Source organism: Mesocricetus auratus, unplaced genomic scaffold, assembly GCF_017639785.1.
Source record: "Mesocricetus auratus isolate SY011 unplaced genomic scaffold, BCM_Maur_2.0 Super-Scaffold_100021, whole genome shotgun sequence".
Lineage (NCBI taxonomy): Eukaryota > Metazoa > Chordata > Mammalia > Rodentia > Cricetidae > Mesocricetus > Mesocricetus auratus.
The window spans coordinates 3314492-3341653 of NW_024429202.1; the positions used below are offsets into that span (position 1 = coordinate 3314492).

A 27162-nucleotide genomic window follows, 5' to 3' on the forward strand; every position below is an offset into this window, starting at 1 on the left:
AAGTCAGAAATACGGGGAAAACTAACACACAAAACCACCACCAAAAACGGATCCAAAACAAACAACAATCAACAATCGATGGTCACTAATAACTCTGAATATCAATGGTCTTAATTCACCTATAAAAAGACACAGGCTAACAGAATGGATACAAAGACAGAATCCATCCTTCTGCTGCATATAAAAAACACACCTCAATTTCAAAGACAGACATTACCTCAAGATTAAGAGTTGGGAAAAGACTTAACAATCAAAATGATGTAAGAGGCAAGCGGGTGTAGCTATCCTAATATCTAACAAAATAGACTTCAAACTAAAATTAATCAAAAGAGTTGAAGAAGGTCATTTCATATTCGTCATAGGAAAAATCCATCAGGAAGAAGTCTCAATTCTGAACATATATGCCCCAAATATAAAGATACCCATGTTCATGAAAGAAACATTACTAGAACTCAAATCACACACTAAACTCCACACACTTATAGTGGGAGACTTCAACACCCCACTCTCACCACTGGATAGGTCCACCAGACAGAAACTTAACAAAGAAACAATGGAACTAACAGGAGTTATGACTCAGTTGGGTTTAACAGACATCTATAGAACATTCCACCCAAACCAAAAAGAATATACCTCAGCACCACATGGAACCTTCTCTAAAATCGACCACATATTTGGCAATAAAACAAACCTCAACAGATACAAAAAAATTGGAATAACCTCCTGTATCCTGTCAGACCATCGCGGCTTAAAATTAGATTTGTCAACACTAATTGCAGAAACCTCACAAACTCATGAAAATTGAACAATGCTTAATTGCATAACTCTTGGGTAAAGGAAGAAATAAAGAAAGAAATCAAAGACTTCCTAGAATTCAATGAAAATGAAGGCACAACATGCCCAAACCTTTGGGACACTCTGAAAGAAATTCTAAGAGGAAAATTCATAGCACTAAGTGCCCACATGAAGAAACTGGAGAGTAGCCACACTAGAGAATTAACAGAACACCTGAAAGCTCTAGAACAAAAGGAAGCAAACTCACCCAGGAGGAGTAGATGCCAGGAAATAAACTGAGGGCTGAAATCAATAAAGTAGAAACTAGGAAAAGAATATAAAGAATCAATGAAACAAAGAGTTGGTTCTTTGAGAAAATCAACAAGATAGACAAACCTTTATCCAACCTAATCAAAAGACAGAGAGAGAACATGATAATTAACAAAATCAGAAATGAAAAAGAGGACATAACAATAGACACTGGGAAATCCAAAGAATCATCAGATCATACTTTGAAAACCTGTATTCCACAAAATTGGAAAATTTAAAGGAAATGGATGATTTTTCTGGATAGATATCACCAAAATTAAATCAAGAACAGATAAATTATTTAAACAGATCTGCCGGGCGGTGGTGGCGCACGCCTTTAATCCCAGCACTTTGGAGGCAGAGGCAGGAGGATCTCTGTGAGTTCGAGGCCAGGCTTAACCGACAGCCTCCAAAACAATATAGAGAAACCCTGTCTCGTAAAACCAAAAAAAATTATTTAAACAAATCTATAACCCCTAAAGAAATAGAAGCAGCCATAAAGTTTTCCAACCAACAAAGGTCCAGGGCCAGATGGTTTCAGTGCAGAATTCTAATAAAAATTCAAGGAAGAGCTAATACCAATACTCTTCAAATTGTTCCACACAATAGAAGCAGAAGGATCACTGCCAAACTCTTTTTACGAGGCTACAATTACTTTAGTACCCAAACCACACAAAGACACAACAAAGATACGGAATTACAGATCAATCTCCCTCATGAACATTGATGCAAAAATACTCACTAAAATACTGGCAAATCTAACAGACAGGCTGCAGGTGCTTGGGGACTGCCATGTTGGCTTCCATCCCAGAGGCAGGAGGCAAGGCACCCCAGCATCCTAGTCTCCTGCTCCACTCACGTGACTAAGACTATCAGGGCCTGTCTCCAGGCCACACTCCTGTGCCTGGGGTATACCACTGGGGCTCCCATCCATTCCAGTGGGATCCAAAGCACCCCACCATCCTAGTCCATTTCTCCACCCACGAGATCAGGAGGTGGAGAGCTACCAGAACATTGGACTTGCCTACACCCACCAGAAGGGAACCCCGGTCCCACACCCATCAGTAGAGGAAGAGGCACCCTCTGGAACCCACTGCAAGAATGGATGGGAAGGAGACAATATAAAAACACAAGGAGCAACAGAAAAACCAATATGACACCGACAGAGTCCAGAGACCATACACCAACAAGACTGGAACACCCCATCACAAAAGAACTAGAAGAGAATGGCATAAAAAACAACTTCATGAAAATGATAGAGGCCCTCAACGAGGATATGAGAAAATCCCTTAAAGAGATGGAAGAAAAAAAAATCCAAAAAATGCAAGAAATGGAGCAAAAGAAAACGCAAAAATTGCAAGAAACAATTCAAACAGTGCAAGGGCTGAAATCTGAAATAGAAACAATAAAAAACACAGTCTGAAGGAATGCTGGAAATAGAAAATCTGGGAAAACAGTCAGGTACTACAGATGCAAGCATAACCAACAGAATACAAGAGATGAAAGAGAAATCGCAGGTATTGAAGATACACTAGGAGAATTAGATTCATTGACCAAAAAAAAATTTTAAGTACAACAAATCCCTAACCAAAATATCCAGGAAATATGGGACAGCATGAAAAGACCAAACTTAAGAATAATTGGTATCTGGACCTGGGCTTTTTTTGGTTGGGAGACGTTTGATGACTGCTTCTATTTCCATAGGGGTTATAGGTCTAATTAAATTGCTTATCTGTTCTTCACAGACCTTGAAAGAACAATAATCAATTTTGTATGGAAAAACAAAAGACCCAGGATAGCCAAGACAACCCTGTTCAACAAGGCAACGTCCGGAGTCATCACCATCCCTGACTTCAAGCTCTATTATAGAGCTATAGTCCTGAAGACAGCTTGGTATTGGCACAAAAATAGACAGGTAGACCAATGGAATCGAATTGAAAACCCTGATATTAACCCACACGTGTATGAACATCTGATCTTTGACAAAGAAGCTAAAAATATACAATGGAAAAAAGATAGCATCTTCAACAAATGGTGCTGGCATAACTGGAGGCTGGCATGTAGAAAAATGCGCATCGATTCATGTTTATCACCATGCACAAAACGTAAGTCCAAATAGATCAAAGACCTCAACATAAACCCAGCCACACTGAATGAACCTCTTAGAAGAGAAAGTGGGAGGTACCCTTGAACGAATTGGTACAGGAGACAGCTTCCTGAACATAACACCACTAGCACAGATAGTGAGATCAACAATTAATAAATGGGACCTTCTGAAACTGAGAAGCTTCTGTAAGGCAAAGGACACAGTCAGCAAGACAAAAAGGCAGCCCACAGAATCGGAAAAGTATTCACAAACCCCACATCTTACAGAGGGCTGGTCTCCAAAATTTACAAAGAACTCAAGAAGCAAGTCTCCAAAACACCAAAGGATCCAATTAAAAAGTGGGCTGCAGAACTAAATAGAGCATTCTCAGTAGAGGAGTCTAAAATGGAAGAGAGGCACTTGAGAAAGTGCTCAACATCCTTAGCCATCCGGGAAATGCAAATCAAAACAACTCTGAGATACCATCTCACTCCTGTCAGAATGGCTAAAATCAAAAACACCAATTTATGCTGGAGAGGATGTGGAGAAAGGGGGACACTCCTCCATTGCTGGTGGGAGTGCCAACTGGTTCAGCCACTTTGGAAATCAGTATGGAGATTCCTCAGGAAAATGGGAATCAGTCTACCACAAGACCCAGCAATTCCACTCTTAGGCATATATCCAAAAGATGCCCATTCATACAACAAGGATGTCTGTTCCACTATGTTCATAGCAGCATTATTTGTAATAGCCAGAAGTTGGAAGCAACCTAGATTCCCCTCAACCGAAGAGTGGATAGAGAAAATGTGGTACATTTACACAATGGAGTACTATTCAGCAGAAAAAAACAATGGAGTCCTGAGATTTGCAGGCAAATGGATGGCACTAGAAGAAACCATCCTGAGTGAGGTACCGCAGTCACAAAAAGAGAAACATGGCATATACTCTCTCATATGTGGATTTTAGACATAGATCTGGGGAGTGCCAGCCTACAATCCCATGGCCAGAGAGTCTGGGAAACAGAAACTTCATTCAGTGGCTGATGGAAGAAGAGGCAGACTCCACAGCTAAGTACTGAGCTGAACTTAAGAAAGCCAGTGACAGAGAGGGAGGACTGATGACCAAAGGGATTAAGACTGGGCTGGTTTAACCCCCAGAAACAGCTGACCTGACAAGAGTTAACTCTTGAATCCCAGGCTGATGCCTGGGAATCCAGCATGGGACTGATCAATGTGGGTGTCAGTGAGGAGGCCTAGGTAATCTATTGAGCCTTGGGCAGTAGATCAGTACTCATCTGGAGTATACACACGGACTTTGGACTCCCATCCAACAATGTGAGATGAACTCTCACCCTGAACTCTTGGGGGAGGGTCTAGGCCCAGCCCTGGATGAAATGACAGACTATGGACACCCCCATGGAGGGCCTCGCCCTCCCTGGGGAAATGAGGGGATATTGGGGAGTTTGGGGGAGAGTATGGGAGGAGGGAAGGGAAACAGAGAGGGATCTGGAACTGACTTGTGAAGCAACCTTGTTTCTAATTTAAATTTAAAAATAAATAAAAAATAAAAATAAAAGATTAAAAAAAAGAATAGGTATAGAAGAAAGTGAAGAAACCCACCTTAAAGGGGCAGAAAAAATATTCAACAAAATAATAGAAGAAAACTCTCCCAACCTAAAGAAAGACATGCTAATGAAGGTGCAAGAAGCGTACAGAACACCAAATAGAGTGGACCTCCCAAAAAATCCCCTCAACACATAATAATCAAGACCCCAAACATACAGAATAAAGAAAGAATATTAAGAGCAGCTAGGGAAAAAGGCCAAGTTACATATAAAGGCAAACCTATCAGAATTACACCTGCCTTCTCTATGGAAACTCTGAAAGCCAGAAGGTCCTAGATAGATATTCTACCAACACAAAGGGACCACGGGATGCCAGCCCAGACTGCTATACCCAGCAAAGCTTTCAATCAATATAGATGGAGAAAACAAGATATTTCATGAAAAAACAGATTTAAACAATACATATCCACTAACCCAGCCCTACAGAAAATTCTGGAAGGAAAACTCCAAACCAAGGAAGTTTACTACAACCAGAAAAACATAGGTAATAGATAATCCCACTTTACCAACAGCCAAAGAAAAAGTGGTGGAAATCCACATACAATTCTACCACCAACAACCATTCCAAAACAAACAAGAATGAGCAATCAATGGTCATTAATATCCCTCAATATTAATAGTCTTAACTCACCCATAAAAAGACTCAGGTTAACAGAATGGATTCGAAGACAGAATCCATCCTTCTGCTGCATACAAGAAACACACCTCAGCTTCAAAGACAGACGTTATTTCAGAGTTAAGGGTTGGGAAAAGATTTTCCAATGAAATAGACTCGGAAACAAGCTGGGTTAACAATCCTAATATCTAACAAATTAGACTTTAAACTAAAATCAATCAAAAGAGATGAAAGAGGTCCCTTCATACTCATCACAGGAGAAATCAACCAAGATGAAGTCTCAATTCTGAACATCTATGCCCCAAATGCAAAGCTATCCACATTCATAAAAGAAACATTACTAAAACTCAAAGCACATATAAAACCTCACACACTTGAAGTGGTAGACTTCAACATCCCACTCTCATCACTAAACAGGACCACAAGACAGAAACTTAACAAGGATATGAAGGATCTAATAGAAGTTATGACCCAATTGGGTTTAACAGACATCTACAGAACACTCCATCCAAACACAAAAGAATATACCTTCTTCTCAGCTCCATACGGAATCTTCTCAGAAATTGACCACATACTTGGCAATAGAGCAAACCTCAACAGGTTAAAAAAAATTGGAATAACTCCATGTATCTTATCAGACCACCATGCCTTAAAGTTAGAATTCAACAATAACACAAATCGCAGAAACCCTGCAAACTCATGGAAATTGAATGATACACAATTTCACCACTCCTGGGTCAAAGAAGAAATAAAAAAGAAATTAAAGACTTCCTAGAATTCAATGAGAATGAAGACACAACATACCCAAACTTATGGGACACTTTGAAAGCAGTGCTAAGAGGAAAGTTCATACCACTAAGTGCCCACATGAAGAAGCTGGAGAACAGTCACAATAGAGAATTAATAGCACAACTAAAAGCTCTAGAACAAAAGGAAGCAAACTCATCCCAGAGGAGCAGATGCCAGAAATAATCAAATTGAGGGCTGAAATCAATAAAGTAGAAACTAGGAAAATGATACAAAGAATCAATGTAACAAAGAGTTGGTTCTTTGAGAAAATCAACAAGATAGACAAACCTTTATCCAACCTAACCAAAAGACAGAGAGAGAACATGTTAATTAACAAAATCAGAAATGAAAAGGGAGACATAACAACGGACAGTGAGGAAATCCAGAGAATCATCAGGTCATATTTTGAAAAGCTGTACTCCACAAAATTTGAAAATGTAAAGGAAATGGACAATTTTCTGGATAAATATCAATTACCAAAATTAAATCAAGAACAGATAAGCAATTTAAATAGTCCTATAACACCTAAGGAAATAGAAGCAGTCATCAAAAGTCTCCCAACCAAAAAAAGCCCAGGGCCAGATGGCCTCAGTGCAGAATTTTACCAGAAATTAAAAAAACAAAGTATTCCATGCAATAGAAGCAGAAGAGTCTTTGCCAAACTTTTTAACGAGGCTTCAATAACATTGATGCCCAAGTCACACAAAGACACAACTAAGAAAGATAACTTCAGACCAATATCCCTCATGAACATTGATACAAAAATACTCAATAAAATACTGGCAAATCAGATCCAAGAACACATCATAAAACTCATCCACCCTGATCAAGTAGGCTTCATTCCAGGGATGCAGGGATGGCTCAACATACAAAAATCCATCAATGTAATCCACCATATAAACAAACTGAGAAACAAAAATCACATGATAATCTCACTAGATGCTAAAAAAGCCTTTGATAAAATCCAACCAAGGTCTTAGAAAGATCTGGGATAACAGGAACATACCTAAACATCATAAAAGTTATATACAGCAAACCAACAGCCAAAATCAAACTGAATGGAGAGAAACTCAAGGCAATTCCTCTAAAATCAGGAAAAAGACAAGGCTGTCCCCTCTCCCAATACCTCTTCAATATTGTACTGGAAGTTCTAGCTAGAGCAATTAGACAACAAAAGGAGATCAAGGGGATACAAATTGGAAAGGAAGATGTAAAACTTTCACTATTTGCAGATGATATGATAGTTTACATAAATGACCCAAAAAACTCTACCAGGGAACTCTTTTTTTTTTTTTTTTTTTTTTTTTTTTTTTGGTTTTTACGAAACAGGGTTTCTCTGTATTGTTTCGGAGGCTATCGGTCCAGCCCGGCCTCAAACTCACAGAGATCTGCCTGCCTCTGCCTCCTGAGTGCTGGGATTAAAGGCGTGCGCCACCACCGCCTGGCTACCAGGAAACTCTTACAACTGATAAACACCTTCAGCAAAGTGGCAGGATACAAGATCAACTGAAGAAAATCAGTAGCTCTACTATATATAGATGATAAAAGGGCCGAGAAAGAAATCAGAAAAACATCAGCCTTTACAGTTGCTGTGGGGACACCAGGCCTTGAGCAGAGACCCACTTCCCCATCAGCCTGGGAGTAGACAATGTTTACAAAAAACATGTTTACTAAAAACAATACAATGCCCAGGGCAATAAGTTCCTGAAAAGGGCTGGCCCACAGGAATCGCCCTGACCTCGACCTTTTCCAAAGACTAACAGCCTCTTCTGACCCACCCAAGTCAGTTTTCTGGTGTGAGAGCAGAACCAGCCAGGGGAAGGAGAGAGCAGAAGCTTTTCTGGAGGGAGGCCTTTCTTGGGAAGTTTTCTTAAGCCTTTTTGGGGCCTGCTTAAAGTTTTCTTTACATCGTTGACTGGTCTCTGTGTTGTCAATCCTCAACACCCTCTGCACATTCTCGGACACAGGCTGCACAGCGGGCACAGCAAGTTGCCACAAACAACATAAAATACCTGGGGGTAACGCTAACCAAACAAGTGAAAGACCTGTATCGCAAGAACTTTGAGTCTTTAAAGAAAGAAATTAAAGAAGACACCAGGAAATGGAAAGATCTCCCATGCTCTTGGATAGGTAGGAACAATGTAGTAAAAATGGCAATCCTGCCAAAAGCAATCTACAGATTCAATGCAATCCCCATCAAAATCCCAGCACAATTCTTCACAGACCTTGAAAGAACAATTCTCAACTTTATATGGAAAAACAAAAAACCAAGGATAGCCAAGACAACCCTGCTCAACAAAGCAATATCTGGAGGCATCACCATCCCTGACTTCAAGCTCTTTTATAGAGCTATAGTCCTGAAAACAGCTTGGTATTGGCACAAAAATAGACAGGTAGACCAATGAAATCGAATTGAACACCCTGATATTAATCCACAAGCCTATGAACACCTGATTTTTGACAAAGAAGGTAAAATTATAGAATGGAAAAAAGAAAGCATCTTCAACAAATGGTGCTGGCATAACTGGATATTGGCACGTAGAAGACTGCAGATAGATCCATGTCTATTGCCATGCACAAAAATTAAGTCTAAATTGATCAAAGACCTCAACATAATCCAGCCACACTGAACCTCTTAGAAGAGAAAGTGGGAGGTACCCTTGAACGAATTGGTACAGGAGACAGCTTTCTGAACATAACACCACTAGCACAGATAGTGAGATCAACAATTAATAAATGGGACCTTCTGAAACTGAGAAGCTTCTGTAAGGCAAAGGACACAGTCAGCAAGACAAAAAGGCAGCCCACATATTGGGAAAAGATATTCACTAACCCCACATCTGACAGAGGGCTGATCTCCAAAATTTACAAAGAACTCAAGAAGCAAGTCTCCAAAACACCAAAGGATCCAATTAAAAAGTGAGCTGCAGAACTAAATAGAGCATTCTCAGTAGAGAAGTCTAAAATGGAAGAGAGGCACTTGAGAAAGTGCTCAACATCCTTAGCCATCTGGGAAATGCAAATCAAAACAACTCTGAGATACCATCTCACTCCTGTCAGAATGGCTAAAATCAAAAACACCAACGTCAATTTATGCTGGAGAGGATGGTGGTAAAAGGGGAACACTCCTCCATTGCTGGTGGGAGTACCAACTTGTACAGCCACTTTGGAAATCAGTATGGAGATTCCTCAGAAAAATGGGAATAAACCTACCACAAGACCCAGCAACTCCACTCTTAGGCATATATCCAAAAGATGCCCATTCATACAACAAGGATGTCTGTTCCACTATGTTCATAGCAGCATTATTTGTAATAGCCAGAACTTGGAAGCAACCTAGATGCCCCACAACTGAAGATTTGATAGAGAAAATGTGGTATATTTACACAATGGAGTAGTACTCAGCAGAAAAAAAACAATGGAATCTTGAAATTTGCAGGCAAATGAATGGCACTAGAGGAAACCATCCTGAGTGAGGTAACCCAGTCACAAAAAGACAAACATGGTATGTACTCTCTCATATATGGATTTTAGATATGGATCAGGGGAATGTCAGCCTATAATCCCAGTGCCAGTGAGTCTGGGAAGCAGTGAGGTTCCCAAGAAAGATGCATTATTCCCCAGCGAAGTGGAATGAGGCAAGATCTCCTGAGCAGATTGGGAACATCGGAGGAGGGGAGAGGGAACCTGCAAAAAGAGAGGGGGAGAAGAAAGCATGGAGGAGCAGGAAGAAACCATCCTGAGTGAGGTAACTCAGTCACAAAAAGACAAACATGGTATGTACTCACTCATATATGGATTTTAGACATAGGGCAGGGCATTGGCAGCCTACAATCCCATCACCAGAAGAGTCTGGGAAGCAGGAAGGACTCTATGAGAGATATGCATGGTAACTTGGAGAAGGGGAATGGAACAAGATCTTCTAATAGGATTGGGAGAGGGGGGAGAAGGAAATGCAGAAAGGGGGAGAGGAGGACACAGGGGAGAAGGAAGGTTGAGCCAGCATAAGAATAGAGGAGAGCAGGATGAGAGATACCATAATAGAGGGAGCCATTATAGGTTGGAGGAGAGATCTGGCACTAGTGAGATCTTCATAGATCTACAAAAATGACACCAACAGGCATTAAGCATACCTTAAATATCCTCCCCTGATAATGAGATTGATGACTACTTTATATGCCATCCTAGAACCCTCATCCAGTGGCTGATGGAAGCAGCTGCAGACACCCACAGCTAAAAAGCGAACTGAACTCCTGGAACCCAGTTGCAAAGAGGAGTGATGAGCAAAGGAATCAAGACCAGGCTGTCAAACCCTGAGGCAGCTGACCTAAACAAGGTGGAATGCATGGACCCCAGACTGATGCCTGAGAGGCCAGTATGGGACTGATCCAGACACTCTCCTCCCCCCACAACCTAAGTGTCAGAGAAGAGGCCTCGGCAATCTATGGGACCTTGGAGAGTAGAGCAGTGTGTATTCCTGGCATACAAATAGACACTTGGAGCCTATTCCACATGGAGGGATGCTCTCTCTGCCCAGACACATGGGGGAGGGCTTAGGCCCTGCCTGGGATGATGTGACAGACTCTGAAAATCCCTCATGGAAGCCTTTACCCTCCCTGGGGAGCGGAGAGTGGGGTGGGGGGTTTGGAGGATTGGGGGCCGGGGGAGAAGGGGAGGGAGAGGGAACTGAGAGTAACATGTGTAAAAAGTTAAATGAAAATGTTTTTCTTCAAAAAAAGAAAAGTAAATTTAAAAAAAATGAGGTTGACATGGAGGAAAATGCACTGGAATTGAGAACATGGATTTGAACCTAGCATTAGATGCCCAACCAAACTTTTGATAAAATCTGAAAACAAAATTTCTAACCTTACAGGACTGAAAAGTCTACTCTGCTAGATGTACTCAAAGAAAGGAAGAGACTGGGAGAAAGGGGGTGGTGGTCAAAACCACAAATGAATGCGGCTGCCTCACAAGCCATCAGAGCACCTCAGAACAGAGGCCTCAAAGGAAAATTGTCAAAGGACAATACACTGCAACAGTTGTCACTATTAGGAAACAGGAAAGCCTGGCCTGTTTGAAGGGAAGACTTCACCGACTAAGCTTCCAACTTGTAAAAAGGAATTAAAAATAAATAAATAACCCTGTAAACCCTGAAGGAAACCATTAGCAACAGAGCTGATGCAGATGAAACCGAATGAAGGGCCATGTTGCAGCCACATCAAGCAGCTCCAGCCTCGTGGTTCTGGCTTTAGAGTCAAGGATACAAGAAAGGGGTTGTGGACTCTCCCTCTGCCGCTAAGGAAAACTGCTGAGCCCAGCGTGTGTCAGCTATCTCTGTATGGAGGTCCAGAGGGGCCATTGCATGAAGCTGTGAAGTTGCAGCCTGGATTTCCTTGGAGACCCCAGGATGTTAGCAATGCCAGAGTCAAGGACACCTGCCGAGGAGAGCTGCTAATAGGGACTGGAACCAGCCCAAGAGAGAGAAGTGGGTTGCAGTCAACAAAGCTGAACGGAGTTGGAGATCTGAAGAGCACTGTGACATCAGACGTGGAGATGCAGAATTTTGAGTTTTCCCAGCTGGATTTTGGTCTTGTTTTGGTTCAGTATTTCCTCACTGTGCTCGTTTCCTTCCTTCTGGAATGTTAATGTATGTTCTGTGCCATTATATGTTGGAAGTATTTGATCTGTTTTTTATTTTTATTTTACAAGGGATTTTACAGTTAAGAGATTGCCATGGGTCTCTGAAGAGACCTTAAACTCTGGACTTCTAAATAGTGTTGACTGTGATAGCCTAAAGTAAACAGTGTTGACTGTGATAGCCTATAGGGACTTTTGAGAGTTGCATCTCTGCATTGCAGTGTGGCCACACGCCTGTGGGGGCCAGAGAGTGGAATGCGTTGGTTTGAATGACAATGGCCCCATTGGCTCACATATTTGAATGCTTAGTCATTAGAAAGTGACCTATTTGCGATGGATTATGAGGATTGGCCTTGTGGGAGTAGGTGTGGCCTTATTGGAGGAAGTGTGTCACTAGGAGTGGGCTTCGAGGCTTCAACAGCCCAAGCCAGACCCGGTGTGTCTGTCTTCTTGCTGCTGTGGGTCCAGAAGTAGAACTCTCAGCTACTTCTCCAGCACCGTGTCTGCCTGTGCGCAGCCATGCTGCCTACCATGCTGACAGCGGACTAAACCTCGGAACTGCAAGCCAGCCCCAATTAGATGTTTTTCTTTATGAGAGTTGCTGTGGTCTCTTCACAGCAACAGAACACTAACACACCATACTGTTATCATGGTATAGGCATCTCCGTTTCTTCTCTTGGGATACGATGTTATTGTCACACTGAACATTCTATAAGCCTCATAATGTATTCTTTTGAAACAGCCAGTCATCTATTGAAAAGATTAAAGCAACATCTATTTGTTGTGTAGTTACCAAATTTTCTCCTCTTGTGCAGATCCATTTCTGCTTCTGGAACTACCTATGCAGTGATATTGTCAACTCCACTAGCTTTTGTCCATAGGAAAAAGCTTCTCTTTTGCATGTTTGACTAACGTTCTTTTTTTGTTGTTGTTGTTGTTTTCTGTTTTTCGAGACAGGGTTTCTCTGTGGCTTTGGAGGCTGTCCTGGAACTCGCTCTGTAGACCAGGCTGGTCTCGAACTCACAGAGATCTGCCTGCCTCTGCCTCCCGAGTGTTGGGATTAAAGGCGTGCGCCACCACCGCCCGGCTTTGACTAACGTTCTTTTGCAGAGCACAGTCATGGCAGGAGAGTCTTCCCATCACTGTCTGTTCTTGTAAGTTCCGTTAATTTAAATATAAATTAACCCCAGCTCCTTTCCACCTCTGTAGCTGTAGTTAAGATGGGATTCCTCTTTTTAGTTTGAATCATGGCTTTGGTCCTTAGGGGCGTGGTGTTCTTGGTCTTAAGGGACAACAGCCTCTCTACACAACTGGTTAAAGCTAGAAGTTCAGAGAAAGGAAGGCATGCTTTGATGGCATCGGAGCATCTCCATGAACGAGCTGGAGCGTGAGACGGGCGGTGAAGGCACACACTTTGTTATTTTTTGACATGTATTTATTTGTGCGTATATGTGCCCTGGGATGCATGGGAGACTCAGAGGACAACTTGTAGGAGTTGGATCTCTCCTCCCACCGTGTGGGTCCCAGGACTGCCGTCAGGTCAACAGGGTTGACACAGCTCCATTACCTACGAAGCCATGTCTCTGGACCACAGACACTTTGAAATTTATGTTTGCCAGAATCTAACCTTTTTTTTTTTTGGCAAAAATTGCATTTGCTATAACTAAATAAGACCAATAAAACAATGGAGGAAATAAATGAAGCCAGGAGAGGAGAGCTGGATCCCTGGGGAGGCCCATAGGTCCCCACAGCCTTTCCCTTCCTCCTCAAGCTCAGCTCCCTGGGCTGCTTGCTGCTCCCTCCTCAGCACTCGGCAGGTTGGCATTTACAAGTACTGGCTCCTCTAAGTCGAGGAGCAGGGAGGGAAGACGCTTTTGTTAGGCTTTTGGGAAGTTGGCACATCGTAGCCTAAGTGCGGCAGAGGAAAAGACTCACTTATTGGTCATCAAAGGGAGAGCAAGAGGTGGGGCTCATATTCCAACATCTCCTTCAAGAACATGTCGATGATTTCAGACCTCCCAGTAACCCAGACTGGACACTGACCCTGTAAGACATGAACCTTTGAGAGACATTTAAGACCTAAGCGGTCGCAAAAGGAATGACAAAGTGCCCTGAGCTGGCTCCCAGCCTCAACAGAGAGCCCTTCTTCACAAACCCAAACAATAGAAAGTGCTTCCAGATGATGGCCAACTTAGGTCTGCTCATGCTGACTTCAGAGGCAACAACTGTGACTGCAGGTTGACTTGTCCTTGTCTGACACGCTCACTGGACAGCTGAAGCAAGGCTGTGCTGTTAGTTATTAAAATTCCCATTTATAGCATGCTAAAAGAGGCCTCACGCTGCAAACTGTGAGTCTGTGTAAGCTGGTGACTTTTCCTCCTGTATGGGGCCCCAACTCCCGTGGGAGACAAGGACATCTTCCTTACGCTATTTTAAACACCCAGCCTAAGAAGAATCTACCCGCACCACACATAGTCTGGTTCCTGGGTCTCACTGTCTCAAGGTGGCAGAGGTAAGCAGATGGTTCTCCATGGTTTCTTTCCCATTACCTAGAAGCCGTAGCCAGCAAAAGCAAAATTTGGACTTGCCAAGTCGACACAGGATGAACTTACATATGGGAGGTCGATTCACTAGGTGCCGTGTCTACACAGGATGAACTTAGTGGAAGATGGATTCACTCAGTGTGCAGAGGTGACAGATTGTGCCTAGTACATCAGATGTGGGCAGGGCATCCTCATGACGCCTTACCTGGCTTCATTTGTACACGTGTGGTTTTTGTTTCCAGGGGACTGCAAAGGTTGTCACCATTTTCTGTGCATTTTGGCCCAGGTCTTCAGTTTCCTGGATCCATCCTCAGTGAAGATTTATCTATTGCCTGCTTGTTCCTATGCTGTCTTGAATTACACAGCCCCCCAGAAAGTAATAAAGTGTGTGTGTGTGTGTACACACTTGTGCTCATACACAAACAATTCATTCCAGACACTAACAGTCAAGCCCATGGGAATCTGTACCTCAGGAGGCTTCCATGTCTGCTCCCCATGAACAGATGCAGATGTTGGTCGGAAGTCAACCAACATAGCACCCTGATTTCCCCACAAATTTCGAAACCCCAAAGCGGAGCCTCACTTTTGTGTGGGATGACTAAGGTGTCCATAGGTTTGATGCAGGGTGGCCCCAGAAGACCTTTACAGGACAGCGTGGTTCCCAGGGGCCTGTAAATCACATCCTTGATTCTATGTAGTTTGACAAAGGAGGACAAGGGACCTGAATTCAGGATCTGCTGACTGAGTTGTCCTCAGTGACAGGCGTCATGTTCCTCAGGACAGGACATAAATGCGCGGGAGAGAGCATCTGCCTTGGGGACCCTCCTGACACTGCCTCCTCTCCTCCACTTGGCTTTGACAAGGCAGCCAAAGGAAGCTCGTCAAATTAGCACCAACATGGCCGCAGGGAACACAGGACTTCAGGCACCCACAGCATCCACGTCTGGAAAGGTCTGGGTCAGTGACAGTAACACCACCTCACTGTCCCCTTAGTCTCTGGAGAGCGGGCTCACAGGCACTCACACGGCTTCTCCTCCCTTAGATTAAAATCACTGATTCTAACCCCACATAAAGCCCAACAAATGGCATGTCTCCCGGTGACGTGCACACTGTACGGCCACCATTACCACAGAAAAGCTTCACTAGATCCTACGGCACTTTGAGGTGACTGCTATACTTTTTAACTTCCAATTGAGCACTGCCGTTTACTAATGTCAAGGTTGCTAACAAGTTACCCATTACTCTCTGCTTCTACAAACTATTCTCTGCTATTTTCCACACATTTTCCTTCATCGGGAGTCCACCTCTAAGGCAAGAGTCTCAGCTCTGACTGGTGTTTATCTGTTATCATCTAAGAAACAGTTTTCCAGTGAGACCCACGCCTGGCCAAGGGCCGGGGGAGGCATGCTCTATTCGAGGGCCGTGGCAGCCCTGGCAAAGGATGGCTTCTAAGAAGTAGTTAGCAGCTGCCTAGTGAGAATGGCCACAGGGAGGAGGCACTGGGATCTCAGCCGCCACCTACTGTGAGCAGAAACCAAGGAGCCTGGGGAGCACTTGTGGGAAGCATAGGGGAGGCTGCAGGCTTCTCGCAAAGCACAGAACCAAAGGTCAGACTCAAAGCTTCGCTGGTCCCAGTGCCCTTCCCTATAAAAGAAACAGACTTTCTGAGGCTGAACTGAGGGGTCTGCCCGTCGGTGGCCCCACAGGAAAATGTGGCCTCCTACTCAGACTGCAGACAGCATGGCACCCTCGGCTAGGGGGCTTATTCGGATGTGCAGCGAGGTTCAGCTTAGTTAAATACACAATCCACCATTAACCACTGTTTCGAATTGTCACAACCAGAAGTGGCTTAGGTGACTGACATCAGCAGTCATTAAACAAGTGGCCACCTGGAGAGGGAAGGCTGCTAAGGGTTAAGTTTCACCAAAGGCATGTACTGCTGTTGGAGAAATATCATAAAGACAGCTTTAATGTGAAGCTACAACATACAATGGGAGCTATGTACATGGCGCCACTCCCAGCCAGCTGCCCTGGCTGACACATCTTCAGCCAGGCGCGCTGTCCTCAGCTCCCGGGCTCTTCCATCCTGCTTAGTAAGTACGGCTCAGTGGCATGCCACCAAGTCCTCTGCAGCCCAGGACGGCAGGCACACACAGGGGCCATATGCGGGTGAGCCGCTCACCAATAAATACAGACTAACGGCCCAATCCACTTCCACCCGAGCAAGCATTTGCCCGTAGGAAATGTCTGTTTCTTCTGGAACTAGAGCGAATGCACTGCTCTTCACAGTGGGACTCGGGCGTTTTGTGTACAAATACAGCATATTTGGGCCAGGGAGAGAATTTCTTGTTCAAGAGTTTATTTGCCTTCACACAAGGGTTGCTACATACATTCCCAGCTGTGATAGACTGCAATCGGGTATTCCAGTTGTGCTTTGAAATCCCAGATGTCCTCTGAGTGAGTGCAGTGTACTTGGTGACTGGTCTAGGGTTGTAACTCGACAGTGACGGGGAGGCCCCTCAGTCTCCATTTTCGTCACTGGCTTTCTCAGGGATGACTTCCAGGCTCCGGCGTGGCTTCTGGGCCTCAGAGTTTTCGGTGCCCGGTTTGCTGAGTCCACACGAAACAGCTGCATAATGGATCTGCTTCAGGTTCTCCAAAGTCTCATTCTTAGCGTATTTCAAAAGATCCGCTTGTCCCTAGAACAAAACGTGCAATGAGACACATTAGCCAGCAGGACCACACTGGACTCCGCAGCACGGGCAGTCTGGAAGTACGGCATCCCGAGTGTGCAAACGGGACACTGGCTTCATTGGTGCCGTGCCTGCTGCGTTCTGCTTTCCACACCGGACGCCACAGGGCCTGCCTCTCTGTGCCTCCCACTCACCACGCCCTCTCTACCCACGGACTGCTCTCTGGACTGTTCGCATCAGGTCTTCAGTGACTGCCCGGCCACTTAAAACCATTTTTATTCTGAAATAAACTGTTCTACAGATGTTTATTCTGGATTGAGACATTCCCTCCTGGAGGGGTGAGGGGCCACATACCTGGGAAGCTGCCAATACTCATGACACTTTGCAAAGTATTAGTCACCTTTCTCAACGTTGTGACAAAGGCCACTTGAGGAAGGAGGAGCTCGTTTAGACCCACTAGTTTGAGCTACCACCTCCCATCATGGGGAAGCTGTCATGTGGGCAGAAGCTGAGAGCACAGCGGAGGTCAGGCTGGGCCGTAAGCCTCAAGCCAGCCTTCAGTGATCTTTCTCCAAAGGTCCCAGCTCGCAGAACAGCGCCACCAGCTGGGGTGTGCTATGGGGCATTTCACATTTAAACCACAACATACAAACAACACACAATTGCTCAGAGGACCCTGGCGACACAGGCCTTGTGAATGTGTCATGCTCCGGTAAGTAACGCCAATAGTCACTGGTTCACTCAGATGCACTCAGAATCATCCACCACCACCCTGTTTACCAGGGTGAGAAAGGATTGCTACATGAAAAACCATGCACAGGACCAACCAGACACAGTAGTGGACAGCCCCATAGGCTTGTCCCCACACTCCCCTGATGGTGACATCTCACGCAGCTATAGTATAGCATCAGAACTAGGACATGGCATTCGTACAGTGTGCCCCTTAGCTGTATGCTACATTAACTCATGCAGTTAAGACACAGGACTAAGCCAGTGCCACAAAGGCTCATCGGCTCCCCCAACCCCTAACCCACATACCCTCACCCTGACGAACACCGATGTGAACCCACGGGCCTGTGAAGCCACACGACCTTGGAATGCGCTGTTGGTGGCCGCACAGCAGCCTCACCTAGCATCTGCTGAAGAGTGAAGGAAAGGCTCCACCCCTGATACGCTCTTAGCCCTTTAGTGTCCTTGTGAAGTCTGAGCTGATACAGGTGCACTTGTCGGTGAGACAGACTGGACTCTGATGTGACAATGGGTCTGTGTAGTTTGCCTGACTTGTCACTCTTGGTTTTGGGGCTGGGCGCCTGTGCATCCTGAGTACCGAGGGGCGCTTTCTATCTTCATTCAGACACCAGTACCCTCCACTCTAACACCAAAAATGCCTGCACTGCTAACGGGGCAGTCCCTGTGACACAGCTGATGACACAGCCTGCCGACTGTCACTGACAGCTCTTCCTACTTCTACCTCTGCACTTGTTTTTCCTTCTGTAATTTTTCATTTGGAGACAGGGTCTCAGACAGCCCACGCTGGCCTGTAAGTCACTATGCGGCAGGGGCTAGCCCGGATCCTGACCGCATCTCAAGCTCTGGGCTGCTGGGATCCCTGCTGTGTTCTTGCTTCTTCTTGTTGACTGTTTCCACCTCCTCAGCCTCTTGGTTTATTCCAGTGTTTTATGATTCTTCCGTAATTTGATGTTTTGGGTTCTGTTTTTCTTCATACTTAAGGCCTCATTTCTCCCTCCTTTTTTTTTTAACTGCTCTTAATGTGTATCTCATTTAAGAGATCTCTGTGCAACCCTGCCTGGCATTTGGACTATGGTGTAATCCTAAGCCATCATGAGACCCAAATCCACAGAATGCCACTTACAAACCATTTCCCAGCCTTACAGAGACATTTGATCACAAGCCATAAGCAGGGTTCCATTCCTGAGTTAACCTGAAGGGTCATTACCCTCACAGTGAAATTGGAGGGGCATGTCAGGTGGCAATTACTAAAGAGTTTATTTGCTTTCACAAGCAGAATTACTACATAAATTTTAGATTGTAACTAGATATTAAACTATCTGTTTAAAAGTCCTAAATATTAGCCGGGCAATAGTGGCGCACGCCTTTAATCCCAGCACTTAGGAGGCAGAGGCACGAAGATCGCTGTGAGTTTGAGACCAGCTAGTTCCAGGACAGCCTCCAAAGCCAAACAGGGAAAACCTGTCTTGAAAACACAAACAAACAAACAAAAAATCCTAAATATTTCTAATCAATAAGTTGTGCTTATAGAACAGTTTTAGGTTCAAAGAAATAGAGTGGGGTCGGGTGGTGGTGGCGCACGCCTTTAATCCCAGCACTGGGGAGGCAGAGGCAGGCGGATCTCTGTGAGTTCAAGGCCGGGCTGGACAGACAGGCTCCAAAACAATACAGAAAAACCCTGTCTCGTAAAACAAAACAAAACAAAAAACCAAACAAACAAAAAAAGAAAGAAATAGAGTGGAAGTATCGAGTTCCCATACACCAACCCTGCTTCCCCCCCCCCCCCAGCAGGGGCATCCCATGCCACAGGACAATTGAACACACCAGCACTCATCCCTGGTCTCGGACGGGCTTGAACAAATGTGGAAAACACATGTCCATCTCGGCAGCAGTACAAAGTAGTCCTTTGTCTTAAAAATACTCCCTGCCTGCCTGCTGGTGTGCGGCATCCTCCCCAGCCTACTGTCTGCATTCTCTAGCGTGCTAAGCAGCTGGGATGCCGCAGGGAGCTGCATCTCCAGACTGCCTCAGGGAGCTGCATCTCCAGACTGCCTCAGGGAGCTGCGTCTCCAGACTGCTGCCATCCCCTGAGGGTACTGACTTGAGGTTCCTCCATGTCCCCGAAAAGCTTGACAGTACACATTTTTCTCCTTGCACTAACTTTCCCCTGGAAAAGTCATGGTTTACTTATCCATTCGGTTACCAAAAGACATCTTGGCTACTTCTACATTTTGGCAATTATTTTTAAAAAATCTACTATCAATGTCCTTGGAAATAATTTTCAAGTCATTTTAATAAACACTGCGGAGTGTGATTACTATGTCAGTAGTGGACACACTTCCTGCTGCTCTGCCTCCAGTTAGCATTCGGTGTTGCCTCATAAGAATGTCTTGGCAACTCACTGTTTCGACTTTGAATTCTATAACAACATGATTTCGAATACCTTTTTTTCTTTTTCTTTTGGTTTTTCAGGACAGGGTTTCCCTGTGTAGTTTTGGAGGCTGTCTTGGAACTCACTCTGTAGACCAGGCTGGTCTCGAACTCACAGAGATCCGCCTGCCTCTGCCTCCTGAGTGCTGGGATTAAAGGTGTGCGCCACCAACGCCCAACTGCTCGGCCAATTTTGAACCCCTTTTCCTTCTGCGTGTTGTTTTGGTCCCATGCCTTCGGGCTTTTTGAAAGCCAGACTGACTGACTCCTGCGTGCCGGCTTGTGAGCACTCCAGATACTTGGAAAGCGCTCCTTTATCTCGTGTCTTTGCAAGGTTTCCTTACAATCTGTGTCTTCTTTTGACACTGTCACTCAAAAAACAGTTTTAGTTCTAACAAATCAAACTCACCAGCTCTCTAGTGAATTCTCTCTCCAGTGGCATGCCTATAAATAAATACCATCGTCATACTGCGTCCTTTGGAGCTCTGTTTCCCCTGCAGATCCACACTCCGTGTTGAGTTAGTTCTTGAGACGGGTGTATCGTGCAGTCTGCCGTACTGCTCATACCACGGTGCTGATTACTGGGAGACTCCAGCGGGCCTAGAAGTCAGGGAGTCTCACCCCTAGCCCCCACTTCAATAATATTACTATAGGTTTTTTCTCCTTAATGTGGCATTGGCTACTCTAGGTGTTTACATACAGTTTAGAATCAACTCGTTGGTATCTGCAGAGTAAATGGCTGGGAATTTAGGTTGGGATTGTCCTCAATCTACTCAAATTGAAAAGAACTGAGATCTTGTCAACACTGAGTCACGTCTATGACACAATACTATGATGGCTAATTTTGGCTGTAATTTGATTACATCTGGATATCAACTAAAACCAGATTCTAGGCACTCCTGTAGGGGATTTTCTTCATCAGATTATTTGAAACAGGAAGACCCACAAGAACTCTGGGCCACACCTTCTGGTGGCAGCTCACAGAAAAGGACAGAAGAAGGGAACTTGACTCCTGCCTGCTTGTCCTCACACCCACTGGTAAGCTCATCTGTTGCTGAGGTGTTCCTTCACTGACAGGAGAGCTGACTTCTGTGGTATTCTGTCACAGACTGAAGACCAGCGGCTCTCCAGGAATCCTCTAGAACTCCAGCACCAGATTGGGACTCCTGACACTTGCAGCCTTGTGGACCAAACAATCATCAGGCGCGTCTCCTTCCCAAAGTTCACTGTTGGACTAGCCAGACCACATCCTGTAAGCCATTCTAGTGAATCCACATACACATATATATTCCATCAGTTCTGTTCCTCTAGAGAACCCTGACTAATACAAACATGAAATCATGAAATACCTCTGCGTTATTTAGTCCTTTTGGTTTTTTTTTGTCAGCATTCTATAGTTTTCTTTACAAAAGATTAATATATTTTTCTAAATGGATAGATTTTACTTTTGTAGGTGTAAGATAAATAACAATTTATTTTTCAACTCAAATTCCCTTTCTTTGTTGGTTAATAAGAAATGAAGAGATTTTTGTACTGTAACCCTGCATGGTGCAACTTTTAAAAACATTGGCTTTATATTCTGTTATAGTTGTCAGCGCCACACATCTGGGAGGAGGGAACCACTGAGGAAATATCTCTAGCAGACTGGCCTGAGGGCATGGGTGGTGCATTCTCCTGATTGCTAATTGATGTGCAGGTCCCAGGCACTGTGGTCTAGGCTGCATAGGGAAGCAGGCTGAGCCAGCCAGAAGCAAGGCAGCTCTGGTTCCTGCCTCCAGCTCCCGCCCTGGCTTCCGAAGGCAGGCTGTGACCCAAAAGCCGGAGTACACCCTTCCTCCCCCAAGCTGCTTTTGGTCACGGTGTTTCTCATGTGTCTTAGTTACTTTTCTACCTCTGCAATAAAACACCACAAATGAAAGGGAGGAAAGGGCTCATTTAATCTTACAGCCTGTAGTTTGTCATCCAGCAACGTCAGGAGCTGATGCCGAGGCCACGAAGGAATGCTGCTTCCTGGCTTGTTCCCCATGGCGTGCTGAGCTGGTTTTCAGAGCACCCAGGACCACTTGCTCAGCAGTAGCACTGCCCACAGTGAGCGGGCCCTCCCACATCAAACACTAATCAAGAAAGCGCTCCAAAGCCTTGTCCACCCCCAATTTGGTGGGGGCATTTCTCAGTTCTCTCTTCCCAGATGTCTGTAGTTTGTGTCGAGTTGAAATCAGAACTAACCCAGCCCATTGCATCTGCGAACAGCAACTCCTGCCTCAGCTCTCAGATCAGATTCTTACAGCTTCCTGCTTCCCTCACTCCTGCCTCTGTGCTCTGAGCTACTGCCACATCCTCTCGTCTGAGGACGGGGAATTCCTATTCTTCCTCTTCAACACGGCAGTCGGAGAGATCCAGCCATGACCGAGTCATAACATATCTTCTCTTAAAACCCTTTAGTGACTCCCCAGTTGCCCAGAGTGAGGGTCAAAGTCCTTGTTTGTGGCCCTGTGACCTGCCTCACAGCTGGCCTTTTATCCTCACGTCCCCTGCCTCGTTCACTTAGCCCTCACTATCCTAGGCTACCACACCCGGCAGGTCCTCTCCACAGCCTTAATATGCAGACTCAACCAGTGCCTTCTGCTCACTCTCTGACCTCAGTCAGGTCCTGACTCGGAAATTTCCCTTGACACTAATACGCACCCTGATAGCTACTTCCAAAACCAGAACTCCCACCTGTCCACAGATCTCCCTCAGTTTCCTGTGCTGCTACCTGACATTGCTGCTTTTAGGTTGGGGCTTTGAGGGTTTCGTGATTGCTGCTGGGTCCTCTTAGCCTAGAAGATTACCAGTTATATACATGGTAAGGGGAAGTGCCTGTTGGATGAATGTGAGGTGAAAACACGCAGTCTTCTCTAGAATATTCGGTTTGTCTTTCTCTGTGTCTGCACCCATGGTCTGCACCCATGACAAGTGACTTCTAACACACATAGGGATAAGAAATCTAGGCTGTGTTGCTCTTTGTCAGCATATACAGAACTACCACATGATGACAAAGAATTTGAAAAAGGAAAATCCCAAAAGTGTGTAACAACAGGGTTCTGGCATATGAAACGGATCAATCAGGTGCCCATAAAAGGATCTCAGGGGCAACACACCTAAGTGTAGGGGTAGCTGCCCTCAGCCCCGGTGCTGCTCTGTGTCTGAAATGAACTACCACGCTGAGCTTCCCAGCTCCAAAAGAAGAGTGACGCTGAGAGGGCGAGGCTTGCCAGGCAAGGGCTTTAAACACGGCTGCGCACTGACGGACGGTGGGGACGAGCTCTGAGGGCTTCTGCAAGATGAAAAACTCAAACTCTATTCAGTTTCAAACTTACTCCACTTGGCTTTCAACTCAAAAGAACTCCAATAAATTTAGGTCAAAATGTTGAAGGTGCTCATTTTGACACACAAAGTCACCTTTAAAAGATGCTGCCGCAAGGGTTCTACCAGACTTCACTGGTGAACTACAACCAATCCTGAAACCCTTCAAAAACAGAAAAGCAGAGGGTTACCCCAAGATTATCCAATGAAGCAAGTTGTATCTAACACACAAACTAGGGAAAGTCACAATGAATAACACTACAACTGCTATCCCTGGTGAACACAGACGCAAAAATCTTCAATAAAATACTAGCAACATATCAAATTGGCTTTATCCTGGAAATGCAGGGTTGGTTAAAGATCCATAAGTCAACAAATATAATAAATCATATAAATGAACTTAAAGACGAAAATCACATGATTGTCTAAAAAATGGTTAAGAAATATCACAAAGATGTTCACCATCCCTAGAAATCAGGGAAATGAAAATGAAAACAACCCCAGTCAGAATGGCAAAGATAAGCAAAACAATGAACAAAAAATGCTGGTTCTTTACATAAAAAAATGTTGTGGAGAGAGAGGAACCCTCATTCACTCTTGGTGAGATTAAAAATGCTGTGGAGAGAGAGGAACCCTCATTCACTCTTGGTGAGATTAAATTGGTACATCCACTCTGGAAATCAGTGTGGAGAATCCTCAAAAAGCTAAAAATAAATCTATCGTGTGACCCATTTATTTACTCCTTGGTGTGTGCTGGCCCTAACATGCTGCTCTACAGACAGTTGCTTAGCAGTGTTCATTGTCCCCATTTACAATAGGTAGAAAATGCAAACAGCCAAGTGTCCTTGAACAGGTAAATGGACATGAAAATATGTATACTACAAAATACTATGCAGTTGTAAGGAAAACGGTAACTGTGATAACTGTGAAATGTACAAGTAAACAGATGATTATATTGAGTGCTGTAATCTAGACCTACAAAGACAAGCCCCCCCCCGTGTGTGTGTGTGTGTGTGTGTGTGTGTGTGTGTGTGTGTGTGTGTGTGTGTGTGTGTAGCTCCAAATCTTCAGATATGACAATCCAGAAACCAGGACAGTGTAGAGGAGCACGGGTGCCAGGAATGGGGCGCTGAGAGGGGACAGCAGGACGCAGATGACAAGACTGGGAATTGGAAGAACCACCGGCCAGGGCAGGGAGGGAAAGCACACAGAAACACTGCTTTGACTTCTTACCCACTGGGACTCGTCAGAACCGTCCATTTCCAGAGATAATGCCCACAGGCTGAGGCCTAGGCAGCACCAACATGCAGGGAGAGAGCTGCCTTCCGTCACACTCAGGCCTGGCCGTGAGCTGGCCCGCCTGGGGGCTGTATGCCTCTCATTTTCCCATCACAGAACTGCGAGTTCTCAATCCTGCAGATCTCCAAGAGGCCAAGCATTTGGTCTGCTCAGAGATGACGACACAGTTTAGTTGCTACGCTATTTCTCATCCCAGGGCCTTCTGCAATACGAATCAGACAACCCAGACTGCAGAAGACGAGGCTTCCCACACACAGCTGAGTTGACAGCAGTGGCCTTTCCTGCGCTGGCCACACATCGTATAGTGGGCAGTCATGCCCATGCCTTCCAGTCAGGGTTTTATGGTCACTGCTTGGAGGAGATGGGAGGCTCAGGCACAACGTGAGTTCGCTTCAATTTATGACATCAGCGTTTAGATCCATCAGAGCTATGAACAAACTGTGGAGACAGGAAGAGCTCCGTGGGTGGCAGGCCTCAGGGACATACAGGGAGGACACACAGCATGTTTAAACCTCGGAACACAGGTGCAGATCCCGTGTGATACGATAACGGGCACAATCAAAACAGCAAGTTCCACAGCTTAAATAAATTCTACAAACCGTGGCTCAGGGCGTAGTGCTTGCCTAGCGTGTGTAAAACCTGGGTTCAATCTCAAGAACTGAAGAAAGGGTAGGCAAAACAACAGGAGTATATTGTTACAAGTCCATTTGAGGCAGAAGACTGAGTGAATTCTAGCACACACTTTGGTCATTGAGCGACAGTGGCATGTCAGTGTAGACTCCCTGATGACTTCAGAAAGTGTGCCACTCTGGTGGGGGTGCTAATAATACAGAGGTAACGCACACTACGGACAGGGTGGGAAGCCTTGGAACCTTCTTCTCAGCTTTGCTATGAACTTAAAGATTGCAATAGAAAAACAATAAGACCTTTTAAAACTGTAGGAACTAAGCTGGGTGGTGGTGGCGCACACCTTTAATCCCAGCACTCGGGAGGCAGAGGCAGGAGGATCTCTGTGAGTTCGAGGGACGGGCTGGTCTGACAGCCTCCAAAACAATACAGAGAAACCCTGTCTCAAAAAATAAAACAAAACAAAATGTAGGGACTATTTAATGTTTTCTTTACATTTTTATAAAAGATTTATTTTTATGTATATAGGTATTAGGCCTACATGTATATCTGTGTGCCATGTGTGTCAGTGCCTGTGGAGGCCAGAAGGGGCATGTGACCTCCTGGAACTGAATTTACAGATGCTTGTGAGCTGCTATGTAGGTCTCAAAACCAGGTCTCCTGGAAGAGTGGCCGGTGCTGAGCTGTCTCTCCAGCCTTTAGGATATTTCTCTCAGCCACAACCGAAACTGGCTCAGAAGGGCTTTGGATTTTCTCACAGCAGCAAGTTCGAAACCACGAAGGCTCTGCCGTGTCTGGGAACACTGGCCACCGTTACTGAACGCCGCCGCCTGTGTCAGGTGCTAAGTCAGCCTTGTAAAGAGGGCTCATGGTGTCTCAGGTGAAGAACTCTGCTGCTCCTATCTTGACAGCAAGGAAGCTGAATTCAGACAAACTGGGGACTTTGGCCAAGGCACAATCTGAACAGAAATGACACTGAAATACGCCTCGCTTTCTGTGTGTGTCTTTCAGGCAAATGTGAGCCCCACCTGAAGACAGCTAACCTCACTCACTAAGCAAATGACACAGGATTCCCACCCTTTCACTGTGTTCAGCATCTGCCACGGCAGCACACGCATGTTCCCTGTGATTCAAACACCGAGGCGGAAACAGACGTCAGCTCCTGGGCGCTGAATGAGCGATGAGCTAATAAAATGGTGGGGGCAGCGGCCATGCCCCTGGGAAATGTGGCCACCAGTGGTATCTGGACTACAGTGTTTTCCATCCTGGCTGACTCCTCATGTCCCTGTCAGGGGCCTGACACAGGGCGGGCAGGCTCACCTACCTGCACAGCACCGGCACTTTGGTGACAGGTGGGGAGGACAGTCAGTCAGCCAGACAGCGGAAGTGAGGCACAACCTGAACCTAGAGAGCAGATGTTCCAGACCAAGACCCAGGAGAAGGGAGGGGAGAGGGGCCACTGAGGGGGGAGGGGGCCAGGATCAGCGCTGCACCTCAGAGAGCACTACAGAAGCGGCGCAGACAGGACCCTTCCCTCACACTGGAGACCCTCACACCCTCTATGCAATCACTTCCCTGGGGGGACGGCACACAACTAACACACATTCCGTGTGGTCACTCCCCTCACAGGGGGCTCTCTC

General features: G+C 45.2%; 1 protein-coding gene across 4 annotated transcripts in view; it reads right to left on the reverse strand.

Moving 5' to 3' along the window:
• Positions 1-16320: 16320 nt before the first annotated feature.
• Positions 16321-27162, reverse strand: part of Plcl2 (phospholipase C like 2) — a 151255-nt gene continuing 140413 nt past the window's right edge. For 3 of the 4 annotated variants that reach the window (XM_005072415.4, XM_040729175.1, XM_040729176.1), the window contains one exon: positions 16321-17077. In XM_005072415.4, coding sequence (XP_005072472.2) covers positions 16898-17077 — 180 coding nt within the window. In that variant the 3' untranslated portion in view covers positions 16321-16897. The remainder of the gene's footprint in view (positions 17078-27162) is intronic. The other variant, XR_005870055.1, reaches the window with a different exon arrangement.